This window comes from Rhagoletis zephyria, unplaced genomic scaffold (genome assembly GCF_001687245.7).
Source record: "Rhagoletis zephyria isolate East Lansing unplaced genomic scaffold, Rhagoletis_zephyria_1.1 Rzeph_scaffold_00076, whole genome shotgun sequence".
In the NCBI taxonomy this organism is placed as follows: Eukaryota; Metazoa; Arthropoda; class Insecta; order Diptera; family Tephritidae; genus Rhagoletis; species Rhagoletis zephyria.
Window position 1 is genome coordinate 365,531 of NW_016157160.1, and position 17,760 is coordinate 383,290.

At 34.1% G+C, this 17,760-nt stretch overlaps 1 protein-coding gene across 2 annotated transcripts in view; it reads right to left on the reverse strand.

Annotated features, from left to right (window-relative positions):
* The window catches only part of TfAP-2 (transcription factor AP-2), a 429,556-nt gene that overhangs the window by 329,756 nt on the left and 82,040 nt on the right, over window positions 1-17,760 (reverse strand). For both annotated transcript variants that reach the window (XM_017628545.1, XM_017628537.1), the window contains exon 2: window positions 9,647-9,877. In XM_017628545.1, the coding sequence (XP_017484034.1) occupies window positions 9,647-9,877 (231 nt within the window). The remainder of the gene's footprint in view (window positions 1-9,646; window positions 9,878-17,760) is intronic.

The following is a 17,760-nucleotide window of genomic DNA, read 5'->3' on the forward strand; positions in this document are numbered from 1 at the left end:
TTATTTTTTTTACAAAAGTGCCATTTTGGCATTTTGTGCCAAATTGAAAAATTAAGTGCCATTTGAAATAAAATAGGAACAAATGGCACGGTTTGAGCCAAGTTGGCATCCCTGCTTCCAATAACTTACAAATATAAAAATGTGAAATATCGAGGGCTTGAATTCATTAATACCCTCTATCTGGAATTTGCACAAAAACTAATTTCTGATTTTAGAAACCATCTGGGACTTATTACCTGTCGTTATATAAGGTAGCATTAATATCACTGATGACAGTTAAAGCTTAGGTGGATTTTTATATCCTCATCTCATCTTTGTGAAAAGTGCGCAGATAGGGGGTATTATTGAATATAAGCCCTCGATGTTTAAAATATATAAAAATTTTATTTCAACGTATACAAAAAATAAATCTACCTGCGCTACAGCACGTCGGGAGACGGGGAGGGGGGCCGGGGGGCCGGGGGGCCGCGGCGTAGCATGACGTGGTGTGCGCGCCGGTCGCGCGGGGTACGCGGGGCGCGGTGTGGCGCGCTGACGCGGGCCGCCGCGAAGTTAAGCAAATTTAATGTTTGAAAGAGAAATAATGTCAATTGATTTTATTTCGTTTTTAAAAAGGTAATAATGTCAATTGACTTTATTTCGCACCAGATCGGTAAGTTTATCATAAAATTAGTTTAGACAAAAATTCTAGATCAGATAAATATCTATAAAAAATGTCTAAATACTTTTTTCCTAAAAAGTTGGAAGATTTGTAATCGGCATAATATGTATAAGGCACTCGGCACATTACGCGCCTAATCAAAGTAGAGTAATCGTTTCATCATACCGAAACGAATGCATGACGACTCGACTTCTGCACACTTGCACGCCCTGCATAAGTCACCAGCTAATAAACACTTTCTACACATACAAAAATGTTTGGCCGTTCTTACGCAATACGCACTTCCGCAAATATTTCTGCTCCAAAATATTGCATAAACGCCTGTGGTTTAATGCAATTTGCACGAATTTTAGCACGAAATCGTTCATTTCCAATTATTTTCTATTGAATATATAAAAGCTTTATACTTTAGTATGCCGAAAGGATTACACTACTGTGATTANCATTTCCAACACAAGAAAGTAAACAAATGACGATTTCAAAACTGCAAGCGCCATACAATGTTGGGCGCTTCGATTCACGAAGCTTTTATGATTTGAATCGTAATCTACAGAGCTTCATTGAAATACATGGGTTCGGCATAAAAGCTTTATACTTTAGTATGCCGAAAGGATTACACTACTGTGATTAGGACCTTAATGTGCGGAGTGCCTAAGTGCAACAAAGGTGGCGTGGAAACGTGTGTGTCTTGAACAATCCTACTAACTTTCAGCTGGGTGGGAATTTTTGTAACTTCACTCCTATTTTTGGTCTAAGTTGACCGGACTAAAAAACAAAATACAGAATCGTAATTGACGACTCAAAGTTAAGTTGACATCTTTCTGGGTTTTTTTGTGTCATTTTAAAACTTGCGATACAGTATCATTAAACATGCGATATGTATTTAGGTTCTACTAGACTGGATAAAAAGCGTGACAGTGTTTACAATTATTTTTTCCACATCCGAGGTAATACGAGGTAACTGTGTAACCAACTCCTCTAAGCACGTCACTCTCTTTCGAAGATGTCTTTTGCTGCCTTCAGTGATCGGACTTCTACCACAATGTGGTAGATCTGCCACTTTTATAAGCATCTACCACACAAGGTCTGAAATGTACCAGATATTCGCGTTTTTGAGTAGTTTTATTTTTACTCGACATCCTTTTTTTAATTTTAAGAGCAAAAATTGTCCAACACTAAACACTATAGGGTAACAGGAATGATATAATACAAGATTCCGCATTCCCGTCGACGATGAAATTTCTCAAGTAAAAGTAAACAAATCCGAATGGGAGGATAAATAAACTGTAAAATAGTAAATTTTCTCAATAAGAAATTTTTCGACAGGAAACGTGGTTTTATTTTGTTAAATTGCAAAATATATCGCAGGTTTAATAATATAGAGATGTAATTTAAAAATCACGTTTTTGGAGAACTCAACATACAATTAATAAGTTTGATAAGGAGAATGTGATCAGCCTAACAGATAACTAAACTACCCATAAATGGTGAAGATATGTGTTTTTCCATCTATCATTTTGTATACCAACTGGATGAATTGATGAAACTTTGATTGCGTTTTCCTACAAAATTGAAATTTTGAGATAACTCTGTATATTATGAAGCGTGCGATATGTTTTATAAAAATAATTAATAGCGAAAATGTTAAAGAAAACGGCGATTTTTGTGAAAGTATTTGCAACTTTCAGTGCATGTAAAGTTTCTGAGGTGTTGTTTACTTTTACTTGAGGATTGTCTAAATCGGCAAATCACAAGTAGCATTTTCTGGCACGTGCCACACTTGTTCGCTACATCGTGATGTGATAAAAAGAAAAGCTGGCAGCACACCGCTTTACACTGTCAAGGAAAAAATTGCCAAAACTCAACGCAATTTTTAGCAACTTCAATAGTTGTGTTTTCGTATTCTCCAGCAAAAAATATCCTGTAACTTGCCAGTAACTAAATTTCGGAGAGTACGCCAATATTTACTCCCAATGAGTGAAATATGCAAGAAAGTACGAAAACGCAAAACCAGCAAGAAGTTGCTAGTTTTATGAACAGCTGATTAATTTGTTATTTCCCGATGCAATTTTCTTAGAAAACTAGTGTTTTCCATCTTATTTTATATTTAAATAGGTTTATTTTGTCAATTGCAACTCTAAAAGCGCCACAAACATTTATTTTCTTAATCTGATTTACAATAAGCATCATGCCATCAGCTGTTTTTCTTACTAGCAAATAGTTGCTAGTAAAAATTTATCCAGTAATAATCCAGTAAAACTCGCAAGTTCAGCTGTCATATTTTCTCTCTCAATTTCCCTCTTTTGCTAGTTTTTGCGTACGAAAACGACATCCAGTAAAAAACCAGTAAAATTAGTACTGGATTTACTGGATAGTGCGTACGCGAACAGGGCCAATGTTGCACTTTACTATACAAAAACTATTTAGGTGCAATTTAGGTGAAACCTTGCAAATTTTTTTTAATTTTTGTACAAATTTGATCCAAATCCTGAGATCTTCCACATTTTTTTGAAATCGACCACATTTTTTTCCAGATTGTACCACACAGAATTTTTTATAAGTCCGATCACTGGCTGTCTTGTAATCTCTTTATTATCTTATTCTTCTTTTCAATCGTATTTTTTACTAGCTTAAAAACGCGGCTTGCACGACGAGGAGTAGCAAATCGCGGATCTTTAAAGTGGCGTTTCTGTTGAAAACGGCGGCAACTGTTGGTTTACTGGCTGAAGCGGTTGGAGTAGCAGCGTTTGCCCACATGCGCACAGTGGGGTAATTGATGTCGATATTGGAGATTAACTCAAAAAATTAATTTCAAAGTACCAAGAAGTTTTTAGTACCAAATTAAAGTAGATAAAATTATACATCACTATGTACTCAAATATTTGCCAAAAAATCTACCGTTTTCCTGCAATATTATTTTACGCGTCGCTTTTTTCTTTTTATATGCGGGAAGTGATAAATGTGATTTAATGGGGCGTAATCTTGCTTCCGTACGAATCGAAAATCATGAAATTTTCCTATCAGTTTCTATACAAAAATTTCAAATTTTTGATTCGTACCAAAACAAGAATATGCCTCAATATCTCATATTTCCAAGCTATTTCTAAGTTTTCTTCAAATCAAAACGGCAATGGAACCTTCTGGTTCAGGTATTTAGGCAACACAAAGTGATCTTATTTTTTTTAACTATGGTTTTAAGTATTTTATTTAATTTTTTTATAGAAAGGATTAGAAACAAGGCGTTTTTGACTATATACGTAGACATAGTATAGTTGTGAATTAGGCGGGATCAAGCAAAAGTGTTATAGTTGCATTCTGTGAAGAAAAAAGTTGCGGCATGTACCTGCACTTTTTCAGTATATCGATTTATATAATATTTATAACCTGGTTGGTGAAATATACACGAAATTCTCGAGGTAGAACAAAACCAAATATAACAAGTGCAAACTAAGTACAAAACGTGTACGTGTTTTATTTGTCCAGAAATTTAAGCTATTCAGGGCCATCACGGAATCCATCGTAGAAAATCTACGAATTCTAATGCCTGCTATGAATACGAAAAAATTGCTATCACTGATTCCGAGTGAACTCGAAAATATCGTTGCCAGCTTCGAATGTCGATTCGAAATCAGCTTTTGCATAGGAAACAATAGACATTTATGTATGCCATTTTGCTCACGCTGCCCCAGCAGTCGCAATGGCCGAGTGAGCAAAGCACTAGACTGCCAATTGAGAGATCCGAGTTCGAGTCTGAGTCGTCGGCAGTGGAGCTTTTTTCTTTTTACCTTCCTTTTATTAGCTCGGGATGTAACTATGTAATATTGATGCGCCTAAAAGATGCAGCGATTTCTATTCTCAAGTTACATACCTGATGACAGTACGAATGGCAATTATAATAGGGAGGTTTTAGTTTTTTAAACTATAATTTTATTTTATTTCATTTTTGTGTTTTTTTTAATTATTATTTTTTAGTTTAGATTTTATTCTTTTAACGAGAAAACTATTTTTTTTAATTAATTTAAATTTGTATTTTTTAAAATAAATTTATATGATATTAAAGTAATTAGATTTCTTTCCTAATAAATTGTTGTTAAACTATTATTTCCTCGCTTCAAAAAAAAACATTCATTAAATAGCGTCTAGCAGATGAATATATGTATGTACATATGTAGGTATGTATGCCATTTATATTTTACGTCTACGTTTACACAAATATATGGAATTATATCAAACTATAACAAATATGGAGTATAATAAATATTTATTATTAACAATAATGCAGCTTTTCACCGTTATTTTTAAGATTCAGTGATTTTAAATTTTCTTCCGACAGCATAAACTCGTCGTAGTGTATCTGTACGAATATTCATAACGAACGGATTCAATGAATGCTCTCTACGAATTTCGAATTTACGTTCGTAGCCATTCGGATTCTGTGATAGCNAATATTTATTATTAACAATAATGCAGTTTCAGTGATTTTAAATTTTGTTCCGACAGCATAAACTCGTCGTAGTGTATCTGTACGAATCTTCATTACGAACGGATTCAATGAATGCTCTCTACGAATTTCGAATTTACGTTCGTAGCCATTCGGATTTTGTGATAGCACTTTCGTAGGTTTCACGAAAATCGACGCTACGATGGATTCTGTGATAGCCCTGATTAGCTTATTTTGTATGGAGGACTTACCCAACATAATTATATTGGCTTATGAAAAGCTATCTTGGCTTGTATATTGAACAAGAGGCATTGCCATTCAGCATCAGAAATTTTCTCCTTCAGCCAATCAGAAAGAGGCAAAAACTTACTTTGACACTATTTGCAGTCAAACAACTGTCAAAATTAGGCTAACATAGGAAATAAGCTACATAATTTCGCTTTATTTGACCAAGATTTAGCTATTTGCTTGTGATGGTTGAATAACACATGCCTATTGCTATTGTCTTCGTTGCTTGCTCAGTTACTATTTATTTATATATACATACATATATATATATTTTTGTACCCTACATACGGCTTAGCTACCCTACCAACGGCATAGCTATATTGTTTTGTTTCAAAGGCGAAATTTTTAGTACTTGCAGATATCAACAAAATATGCATACATTTATATACATATCTGCACAGATTTATAAAATTAAATTTTGGTTTATTCAATTTTATAATCACAGGTTAGGGCCAGTTTGCTGTGCCAGTTTAAACTTAGATCAAATTGAACAGCTGGCAGATATTTGATTGGCTAATCTTAGTTTAAACCAGCCAGCTCGAGCGTTTGAACCAAGTTTAGACCACAGACGAGCACTGAAAAACTGGCCCTAAGAATGGCATAATTTATTTGTTCAATGATTTGTAGGATGTATGTGAAACCGTGCATCTTTTTAGTGTTAGTTTTAATCCTTGTTATTGTTTATAATGTTGTTATTTCTATACGTGAATGGCACAGTTACGGGTAGACGGAGAATGATAAAATGCCCCTAACACTCAAAAAATATTTCATTCATCCATGGGTCAGAGAAAATATCCCACGCTTTGTTACCTATGGTCAATTGTCAGAAGAAGTTCTGGAAGCGCGAAGCAAAGTCCTTAAGACCTACAAATGTCCTCTATATGTCTCGCAAGTGCAGCAGAAAAAAGACGAATGAAGATATATTCAATAGATTTTTGATCAGTTCCGACCCTGCTATATCAAGTATGAGAAAACTACCCGAAACAATGGATGGAAGGATCTGCCGAAAGAAGCAAAAAATTTGATAAACATATAGAATCATAGTGATGATGAAGATGTTGAAAGCGATGGCAATGACGCAAGCGAAGATTATGATTGTTTTTTTATTGAAGGTTATATTTTTGAAACTGCTTTCTATAATAATAATAATAATAGACTAGCGCTTACACATATGTTAGTGTTTGGCCGAGCTTCTCCTCCGAATTGTGGCGTGCGCCTTGATATTGTCACAGAAGCTGTTTTTCATGGCAGAAAAACACTCGGAGGTTTGGCATTGCCTGCCGAAGGACGACCGCTGTTAAGAAAAAAACCCTTTTTTATATTTTTTTTTGCGATGTTGCTTTGACCAGGGTTTGAACCCAGGTGCTGCGGAGTGGAAGCGCGCACTGCTTACCACTACACCACAGCGGCCAGAAACTGCTTTCTAAGCTTAACAAAAACATACAGAAAATTTTTACAGTTCGGATTCATCAATATATGTATGAAATCCTTTGAAAGTAGAACTTCCGTAAAGTGGTGATGTTGATGATGAAAATAGTGATGAAGATAATGATGATAATGATAGTGATGATATTTGGTTTGTAATTATTGATGATTATGATTTTAACAAATTATCATTAATAATACAAAATATTTAAAAGAAAAACAACTAAAGTTTCACTTTTTTCTCTCTTTGGTAATGCCATAAAAACCTTACTAAAAACATTTCCCACTACAAAAACAAAAAACAAAATTTTAATGCGCGTCTTTAAGCCGCATGCATGTTTCCACTTTCTCTGCTGCTCTTCGTTCCTTGGAAAACTGAAAAATAGTTAATGGTTTTATTGTTTCTAAGCCAGAAAAAATTTACTTACGCATGAAGCCATGTAGTCGTATTGTAATGTTTTACATGTGCAGTAGCGCCTTACCGTGGTTTCTTATATACATACATATGTACATACAATTATGTATGTATATGAATTTTGAAAAGTAAAATTGTCATTTTGGGTACATTTCTTTTCGTATCTCTCTTTCTTTTTTTAATATATCGACACTCTGATGTTGGGGCCAGCGTTGCCGTTTTGGTCCAATTGAACCAAAATTGGTAGCTTCATTCTACTTTGGTAGTTTGGTTGGTTTGATGAAGCTTTTGGTAGGCAAAAATGTTTTGAAAATTCAATCGAACTGAGCATTAAATTCAATCGAACTGAGTACTTTGCGTTTACATGTTGAAAACATTGCTTTCAGTTTGTTCACACGTATAAGTTTTCTTTGTTTTTTCTAAATTTTACTAAGCACACAACTTTCTGCAAACAAATACTCACTTCCCAAAGCTATGGTCGATCATCTGTTGAAATTGAACGAAAAATCGCCTATCGTCTTGATGATAGGCAATTTGCAAAGTGTGAGTGTATTGGTAAAAAAGGGTGAGAGTATGCAAATTGAAACAAAATTTAGAATTTTGTTTTATTGAAATGCATAAAATGTCTGATTTAGGTTTTTTACACATAAAAAATGTTTGACATGAATTGAATTAATCTCAAATGTATTCACATTTTTACAAAAGTTTTTTTACGCAATACGCTAATTCTTTTGTTTAAAAGTTCGAATTTGTTTTGTTTAACCTTGAAGATTGGCATGAATGGTTAACCAACACTGTAAACAATATTATACTGCCAATTCGTGTAGCTAAAAACCCCGTAAATTCAAGAAATCTCGTTTTAATAATGAACAAAAATTTGGTAGTTTGGAAACTGATTTGGTAGGCGTTTTGGTACCTAAAAATAAGCTCAAGTGGCAACACTGGTTGGGGCATGTACTTTGTATGTACTTGCAATATAGAAGTATTACGTATATGCATAAGTCCCATTTTCAAAACATGTTTGATTTTTAAAATCGGATGAAAAATCGTCAAGCTGTTAAAATTAAGGGTTCAGGAACTATAAGAAACCTATTTCCATGTTGTACTCGACCCTACAACATACAACACTAAGTATTGTTTCGGGTGTATTTCGTGATTTTTATACCCGAGCGCACTTGTGCACAAGGGTATTATAACTTTGTTCACATAACGGTTGTTTGTAACAGACAAAACGAATCGAGATAGATATAGACAAATGTATACATAAATGATCAGAATGAAAAGAGAAATCGATTAAGCGGTGACTGTCTGTCTGTCCGTCCGTCTGTCCGTCCGTCTGTGCACACGATAACTCGAGTAAAAATTGAGATATCTTAACGAAACTTGGTATGTGCACTTCTTTCATGCGTAGGACGGATGGTATTGAAAATGGGCGAAATCGGACACGCCTACCTCCCATATAACGGTAATTTTCCGAAATACGAAAACTGCGATATTTTAGTAACTACTGAAGATTATTCACTCAAAATTGATATTTACAATAACCTTTAGACGGAAAATAAGAATATTGTACATTTTTGGAAAATGGGCGTAGCCACGCCCACTTATGGATACATGTGTATATCTTGGTAACCTCTGCACCAATTTCTTCCAAACTTGGCACAGTTGTTAGTCTTGCTACAGCATACGAAATGGCCGAAAATTTTTAAAATCGGACTATAACCACGCCTACCTCCCATATAACGGTAATTTGGAGAAATACGAATTCTTCGATAAATCAACAAATATTAAAGCTAATTTACTCAAAATTTATGCTTGCAACAATTCTTTGCCAAGAAATACGTTTATGACAAAAATTTGGAAAATGGGCGTAGCACCGTCCACTTATGATCACATATATGTATCTCGGTAACCGTTCTACCAATTTGTACCAAACTCGGTATGATTATTGTGCTTGCCACATAGAAGCAAAACGTTGAAAATTATTGGAATCAGATTCAAATTACGACCACTTTTCATATAACGGCAAATTTCAGAAATGCTAATTTACTCAAAACTGATACACACCGGCTTACCATGTAGCGGTACCTGCGCCGGGTATTTAATGTTCGGCTCCGCCCGAAATTAGACTTTCTTACTTGTTTTTTTTTTGGTAGCACCATGGTATCGTTAAAAAGTTATTGAACCAATAAATTCTTTCAAGTATGTACATATAGTGGCGAATAACACGATCAGATTAGTAGCTTCATGGTTTCCAACGCTATTGGGAATCTGTCCTATGTGCAGATGAGCCGGCGTTCGCAGACACACCTTGTAAAATTGACGATGCCGCCACCTCAAAGCCTATCGACGTAAACCTCTACTCTATTACCTGCTAAGTTCTGTTAAATATACTACTTATATATATAATTATTACCTGTTGTTGTGGTGGACTCTGAGTTGAATGATGGAACGGTGGAGGGAAATAGGGGGGTTGAAAATCTGATTGCAAGGATTGGTGATGCATTGCAGCCGCAGACCCATGGGTTCCGCCATGACTACCATGTCCTGAAGAAGGTCCTCCCCGTCCACTGTGGCCGCTTGTATGTGTCGTATAAGCAGGACTACTACTTGACAATCCCAAGCTGCCATGACTAGTGAGACGTTCCTGAAATATATGTTTTAATTTTAATTCTATTGGAATAGTATTAGAAGGGAGAACTAAAAATCAAAGATTTAAAAAATAGCGAAATAGTCGGCGTTGTATTCATAATAATTTAAAATAGGTTTGAAAAAGGTTTACAAAATAAACGTTGTGTAACTTTAGTCAAAAAAGCTTTTTAGGGTTACCAAAGGTTTAACTAACTTCAAAATTTAAGCAACTGTTATTGTCTTTTCAAACCCTTTTATAAGTAATTTTACTTGTTTTCATCGTAGAAGTTCAGATGTGCCTGGTTATTGGGTTATCTGTTAACAAATTTAGCTACTTTAATTTGGAGTTCGTTTATACTGAATCAATGTATGTATAATTTGATACATGAACAACGTTATAGTCTGATTATGCATACTTCGCATACATTTCAAACTGTCAGGTGAAAATCTGTTGAATGCATTTTGTATGTATTCCATTACCCAGAAATTAGCAGAACTTGTAAAAAATTTGCGATCTCTTGAGTTTAGATTTTGCCTCACGTTTTCATAAGTGACATTTCAATTGCAGTAGTACCAATAGCATTATTTTTTACAGAGAGCATGGACTCCATCTATGTAATTTTGGGAACAAGTAAAGAATAGGGCCCGTTGAGACAAAAGAAAAGAAAAAGTGAGCATGGCCCGCCGTTTTTCTCTGATTTTAATGGAATACATTCCATTTGGGTGCAAACTCGTAGGAACGGTGCTAGGGAGGGTAAACGTGGAATTTTCAATATTTTGAAAAGCTTATATTTTGAAAAGTTTTGAACCAATTTTTAAAGTATGGAAAGGGTTGGAAAGGTAATTAAAAGTCCTTTGATTTCATTTGTGTACATAACATATATGTATATATAAATTATGGCAATTTTTTTATAAAACTTTTTTTCTTAAAAAAACTATATTAAAAGATATGCACAACATAAGAAAGAGCACAAAAAAACCTTTAATTATATATATGATTTATAATAAAAAAATATTCGGTAATATCCCTGAATATTAAAATGTGGTTTTATATGTTAAGAGAAAAAAAAAAGCTCTACAGGCGAACATTTAGAAGAAAATATCGCGCTATTTTTTTAATCAAAATATTCATTTATATTAAAATATCATTTTATATGAATAAATTAGGTATTTTTATGCTCTTTCCAGTAACTATGTAATTTAATATATTTAGTTAATTACGTATTTTTTAAGAAAAACATACGAATTTTATTTACATATTTTGACAGATATTAAATTGCAAATTATGTCAATCTGCAAAGAACTTTAGTGTCGACTTAATTTGTACTACAAATATACCCCACTAAAACCACTTAAACCAATTTTTCTGTAAACAAATCCGCTTAACTGAAGAAACCAAAAATCAGCTGTTTTTGTTCACACACCGTGAATAACCCTATTGCGTCGATGCATAAGGTTGGTAGTACTGATAAATTTGATTGCATGCGAAGCTGATTATGACTTAGTTTTGTAAAATTGTGTTACGTTTAAGAAGTTGTGGGAAGTTATGCGAAGTATGCATAATCAGACCTTTAAGCGTATGTGCCGCAACTTGCTTGTTAAATTTTGTACCGAGTCAACGCAGTAACAGGCTAACCTAATATTCACGCACGCCGCCAATTTACTGTCAAANTGTCAATCAATAATCATTATATTGAGATAAATATGTCTCAAAATAAGTCTCAAAGTGGAAATTATTTTAAAAAGACTTCTATTATATAAGTCTTAAAATAATAGTTATCGATGACTTAAAAAAATTTCTCACACATAATTATTATCAAAGGACTTATAATTCTTGCGAATATTTTGTTGACCTATTTAAAAACCCAACAATAAAATAATTATTATTCTGGGTCTCTGCTTTATATTTTATATATTTTTAATAAAAATAGTGCGAGCTACGTANGCATGCGTTACAACTTGTATGGGACCAGCCGAAATTGAACAGTGTGCGTACGAAGCTAACTCAATTTCCAATTTTTGTTCTGCGTGACATTTTNGTATGTGTGCTCGGCTCATTTTTTGCCACACCACTTTACCCAATATAAGCACAAGGTCATTCTTTGCAAGAGTGCAGTGCCTTTAAGGTAAAAATGTTTAAAGTTATGCATGTAAGCATATGTATGTAGAAGTTCATTGAACACAATTGTTTACATCTATGTATTTATTTACATACATATGTATATATGTATGTATGTATGTGCATTCAGATTTTGTTGTTTCGTCAAAATATATTTATTTGGTTTGAGTGAANAGTTTGCTTGTTTCAATTATACACTTGTACAATTTCAAACAAACCGAATCGTTTCTTGCATGATACAAATATTTAAAGGTAAAACCGCTCGCTCAATTCGTCCGCNGTTATGCATGTAAGCATATGTATGTAGAAGTTCATTGAACACAATTGTTTACATCTATGTATTTATTTACATACATATGTATATATGTATGTATGTATGTGCATTCAGATTTTGTTGTTTCGTCAAAATATATTTATTTGGTTTGAGTGAAAATAAAAACAAACAAATAAAATGACGGCGAGAGAAATTTTCAAAATGCTAGCAAACGTCAAAATTCCTAAAGCTGGCTCTCAGCGATTGTACCTTATAAATATTTGTATCNCAAAATGGATCGAGGTTTGAGGTGTTATAGAAGCGGATTTGCCAAAGTGCCCGTATGCATGATACAAAAAAGAAGGTAGTTCCATTTAATGACATTCGTTGTTGTNTCATGCATAATAAAAACATAGCAAGGTAGAACCGTTCTCTCAATTTGTCGGCCATGATCATGATCAAGGTGTATTAAACAAGGTGTGATTGACAACTCAGTGCGGCTCTCTTTTAAGGTACTATAATGTCAAAAAGTATAAACAAACGAATTAGCCCTTAGTGATGCATGTATCTTGTCAGCACTGATACCCTAGGCTTTAATTTTGATTACAGTTTTGTTTTACTTACATTACCTGGAATATATATATTTTGTCAATAAAACAAAACAAATTGTTTATAAAAGCGTTTTAGCAATTTTCTTGTTTTTAATTTCCCAAGCTTTATGCTTTTCTACGTTTATTTTTATATTTAAATAGAAGTATAATTTTGCATTTATTTTCAATTTTATATGAGAGCTTAACTCTAACAATTTTGAAAATAAATTTTTTTTATGCGAAATAGTTTGTTTATAAACGAGCTCGTTTGAAAGTGCTTGACTCGGACGGACAACAAATGAAATCACTTTCCTTGAAGTGGTTTTCACAAACGCGAGATGAATCACGTAGTACAACACTACATCGGTGGCCTCTTAACTCGCAACTATTTTCGTGTCCTGACTTCTATTGCATACAGCGCACCGTTCAAAAGTTTTGCTCCGTTTCATCTTGGTTTCCTAACATTAAATATTTAAGAAAAGTCGAACGTACATATTTACTTATTACCAAACTTTAAATGTGCTTACTTGCTCTCCTCGGCGGTTTTTCTCTTAACAATTTCACGTTTATTAAGAAAATTTGCTGCTTGAAAAATTTTTGTGTAAATTTTTTTAAACAAATTGAAATTTGAAAAAAAAAAATATTTTCAAATGGGTTAACAATTCATTTCAATTTGACATTATAGCCTGCTTCTTATGAGAGCAATGTCAAAATCAATCACACTTTGTTGAATACATTTTGATCATGATTCAATAATTAAAGGTTTGCTCATTATTGACATTAGAGTTTTGACACTCCCTTAGCTCCCTTACAAAAGCTTTGCACACACACACGAACCCACACACAGTGCCTTGCTAAGGGAGACGATTTTGTCAAGAGGGAGCGAGAAAACTGCTTTTTGAGCAAACCTTTTATTATTGAATCATGGGCCATGATTTTTTCCTGAAGTTTGCCAACATTTTAAAATCATATAAAAGTGAAAATAAAAAATTGAAATTGTTCGAAATTGATATTGCTTGAGATTGAAAATGAAAATGTGTGTGTGAGTTTGTTAGTAAATTTAAAAATTAAATTGTTTGGAAACGTCAAGAATTTTAAAAGTGACTCAGCGGTTCTACCTTACTATATTTTTATCACGGTTTCATGCATGATTCAATAATTAAAGGTTTTCTCATTAGTGACATTCGAGTTTTGACACTCCCTTAGCTCCCTTACAAAAGCTTTGCACACACACACGAACCCACACACAGTGCCTTGCTAAGGGAGCCGATTTTGTCAAGAGGGAGCGAGAAAACTGTTCTTTGAGCAAACCTTTTATTATTGAATCATGGGTTTCATGTACATACATCGAAACACTCGTTCTGTATAAACGACTTGTTGGATTCATACGAGAGTTACATACACCAGGGATGGAATTTCAAAATAAAAAGATAGTGCCGAAAAGAAGATGAAAGTGCCACAAAATTAAATTTGTTTTCAGGCATTTTAACTTGACTTAGTGAAAACCAGCCTTAACGTCCGTCACTATCTTTTTATACCTTTCATGAGCATGAAATGGTATTATAACTTTGATCCGATGTTTGTAAGTACCAGAACAAGAAGAGATAGACCCATTCAAATGTATACTTAAATGATCAGAACGTCGAGCTGAGTCGATTTAGCCATGTCCGTCTGTCCGTCTGTCTGTCTGTCTGTCTGTATGTCTGTCTGTCTGTCTGTCTGTCCGTCTGTTTGAATGCAATCTAGTCTCTCAGTTTTCGAGATATCCGGATGAAATTTGGTAGGTGTGTGTATTTTTATAATGTATTAATCATTTGTCGGAACCGGAAGAATCGGACCACTATAACATATAGCTCCCATACAACTGATTGTTCAGATATGAGATTTTTCGTTATAACTTCTCCATTTATGCAGCTAAGAACCTGAAATTCCACCCATTATCAACAGAGAACTTAGAGTGAAAATTACAAAGATCGGGTCACTATAACCTATAGCTCCCGTACTACTGATTGTTCAGATATAAGATTTTTCGTTATAACTCCTCCATTTAAGTAGCTAGTAACATGAAATTTTGAACTGTTGTCACTCATTATCAGAAGAGTACTTTAAGAGAAAATGGCGAAGATCGGGTCACTATAACCTATAGCCTCCATACAACTGATTGTTCAGATATGAGTTTTTTTGCCATAACTTCTCCGTTTATGCAGCTAGGAACATGAAAGTTCTCCCCGTTTTCGCTCATTATTAACAGAATATTTACAGTGAAAATAACAAAGATCGGGTCACTATAACATATATCTCCCATTCAACTGATTGTTCAGTTATAAGAATTTTCGTTATGACTCCTCGATTTATGCAGCTAGGAGCATGAAATTTTGCAATACTTCCAACGATTATCAACAGAATTCTTACAGTGAAAATAACAAATATCGGGTCACTTTTACATATAGCTCCCATACAACTGATTGTTCAGATACGAGAGTCTTTGTTATAATTTCTACATACATGCAGCTAGAAACATGATATTTCGCACTATTTTCACTCATTATCGACAGATAGTCTACAGTAAAATTAAAAAAGACCGGGTCACTGTAACTTATATATTGCAAAACTAATTTATTTGGACAGCTAAAACCGATAAATTTCATAAGCTATTGTATAAATAATAATACAAAGTCTACTGAGAAAATTGTCAAAATCTACGCTGTAGAAGCCTTATCTCGTATACCACTGATTGTTCCTATACCAGTTTTTGCGATATATCTCCTTTATGTAGGAAGCTAAACCCATTAAATTGTGTTATCGGTTTACATGTTAAGGAATAACATTTTTAAAATACACTGAAGTAATATAATAATTATTAATTAACTAAATTATTACAGTAAATCACATTTACGAAGGATTCCTTAGACTCCTTAGACATATGGAAAGTTCCATGTGAAACTGAACCTCAGAGGACAAAATTTTTTCTTTATAAAACTAACAAACGCGTGGTTAAGATTTTTGTAAAAATCTTTAATCGACCAAAAAGTAACAAATTAAAGCCTTAAATGCATTTTTATTACCTTTTTTACGTTTCGAAATCAAGTTCTAAGTAAATTTTTTTGTGGGTTTAAAGTAGGTTGTGTTGAAAGTACTGTCAAATAATTTGCGATTCATAATTCAAGTGTTTGGTAAGAACAATATGTAGTAGAATTCATCCGCCTTTAATAAAATTGTGTTATAAATTAAATTGTGTGAGTGCTTTATCTATACTATGAGTTATTATTAAACAGTATGGGTCTTGTCCCACCCGTGACAAAAAAAGGTAAAAGTTGTTATATTTGTTTACAGAAGTTGAAGTTGTGTTTCGGGTTCGATACATAATGTTAGAACTTCATTGCAAATGTTAACCACAATTGCATTTTCGTTTCCACATCGTTAGAGAAGAATAATTCAACAGTGAAGCATGTCCTACCCGTGACAGCTACGGGTGGTACAGTTGACAGAGGTAGGTTCACAGGGCTGATAAGCTTTATTTGTTTGTTGAGGTGGGCGCAGGGGAGAAGGGGAAATCGCGGACTCGCCCATTACCTGCATACCCTTGTGGTCAGCTGATTAAGTTAAGTGACATTTTGCCCAGTTTTGGTTTTTTCTTTTTCATGTTTAATGTTTATAGTTTTTTTTTATAAAAATCTAGCACATTTCATAATCAGAACCGTATAAATCCACATTTCAAACTTCGTACAAAAATTTATTGAAATCGAACAAACTTTACCAATCACACCCAAAAATTTTAAACATTTTGTTTTATAGCCCATTAAATTTAAGTAGGTAAAAGTGAAAATTTCAAAACGCTAGCAAATCGCGTTAATTTTTAATAATTTTTTTTCTTAGGCACTATTTTAAGATAAAACGTGGGTGGATTGAACCCCCACATGGCTTCTTATATTTTTTAATAGCTAATATTTAATAAGAACCACACTAAAACCTCTTTTACATGTAAAAATGCGTACGTGTCCAACCCGTGACAAACATTGTACCACCCGTGACAGAGGAATTTCGGATTTTTTTTTTATAATAAAGCCATTATTTTTCTTGTAGCTTTTAGGTTGTTTGTGTTCGGGGTTCCTTGTTTTATTATAAGCCATCAAGTTCACACAGAAAAGTGCAATAAATTCGAAGAGTTTTCGTAAAATATATCTGCTCCAAAAAGCCGGTTCCGTCCCACCCGTTACAGAAGAAGCAACTCGTTTTCTTTCATATAAAAGTAAGCTGAAATTTTTTCGTACTTTGTAGTAACTCATATAAGAGTCCAATAGGTGTAGCTTTATCAAAATGTAGAATTGTTCATTACTTTATAATTAAATTTAAACACGAAAAACATCTTTTCTGTTTAAATGTCCCACCCGTGACGGTGGAATCGCCCATATACATAAATTCATAGTAAAATTAAACAGAATGCCAATTACGGAGGGGAAATACACCGAAATATAGCTATTCTGAAATTTTTACACACATACATATCGTCGTTTAAAGTACAAAACCGCGTATCGTCATTCTGCAAAACCGCGTAACTGACATTGGCTGCCAAAAATTGGATTTGCTCACACAAGCTCTTGGCTCAATCCTTATCCATTCGTCCTGAAATATACTAGCCAGAAATGGGATTGCTTTATAAAAAAGAGAACCATTTTGAAATATGAGTGTTTTTACGCTCTATAAAATAATTTCTACAACTTCACATACGCGGTTTTGCATTTTGCTGATACGCGGTGTTGCATTTTGTTGATACGCGGTTTTGCACATTAAAAGACGATATGTATGTACGTACCTTAGGGTGGTCCAAAAACAGTAAAGTCGGAATTGTAATGCTCTCACGCCCCCCCCCCCCCCCCCCCCCCCCCCCCCCCCCCCCCCCCCCCCCCCCCCCCCCCCCCCCCCCCCCCCCCCCCCCC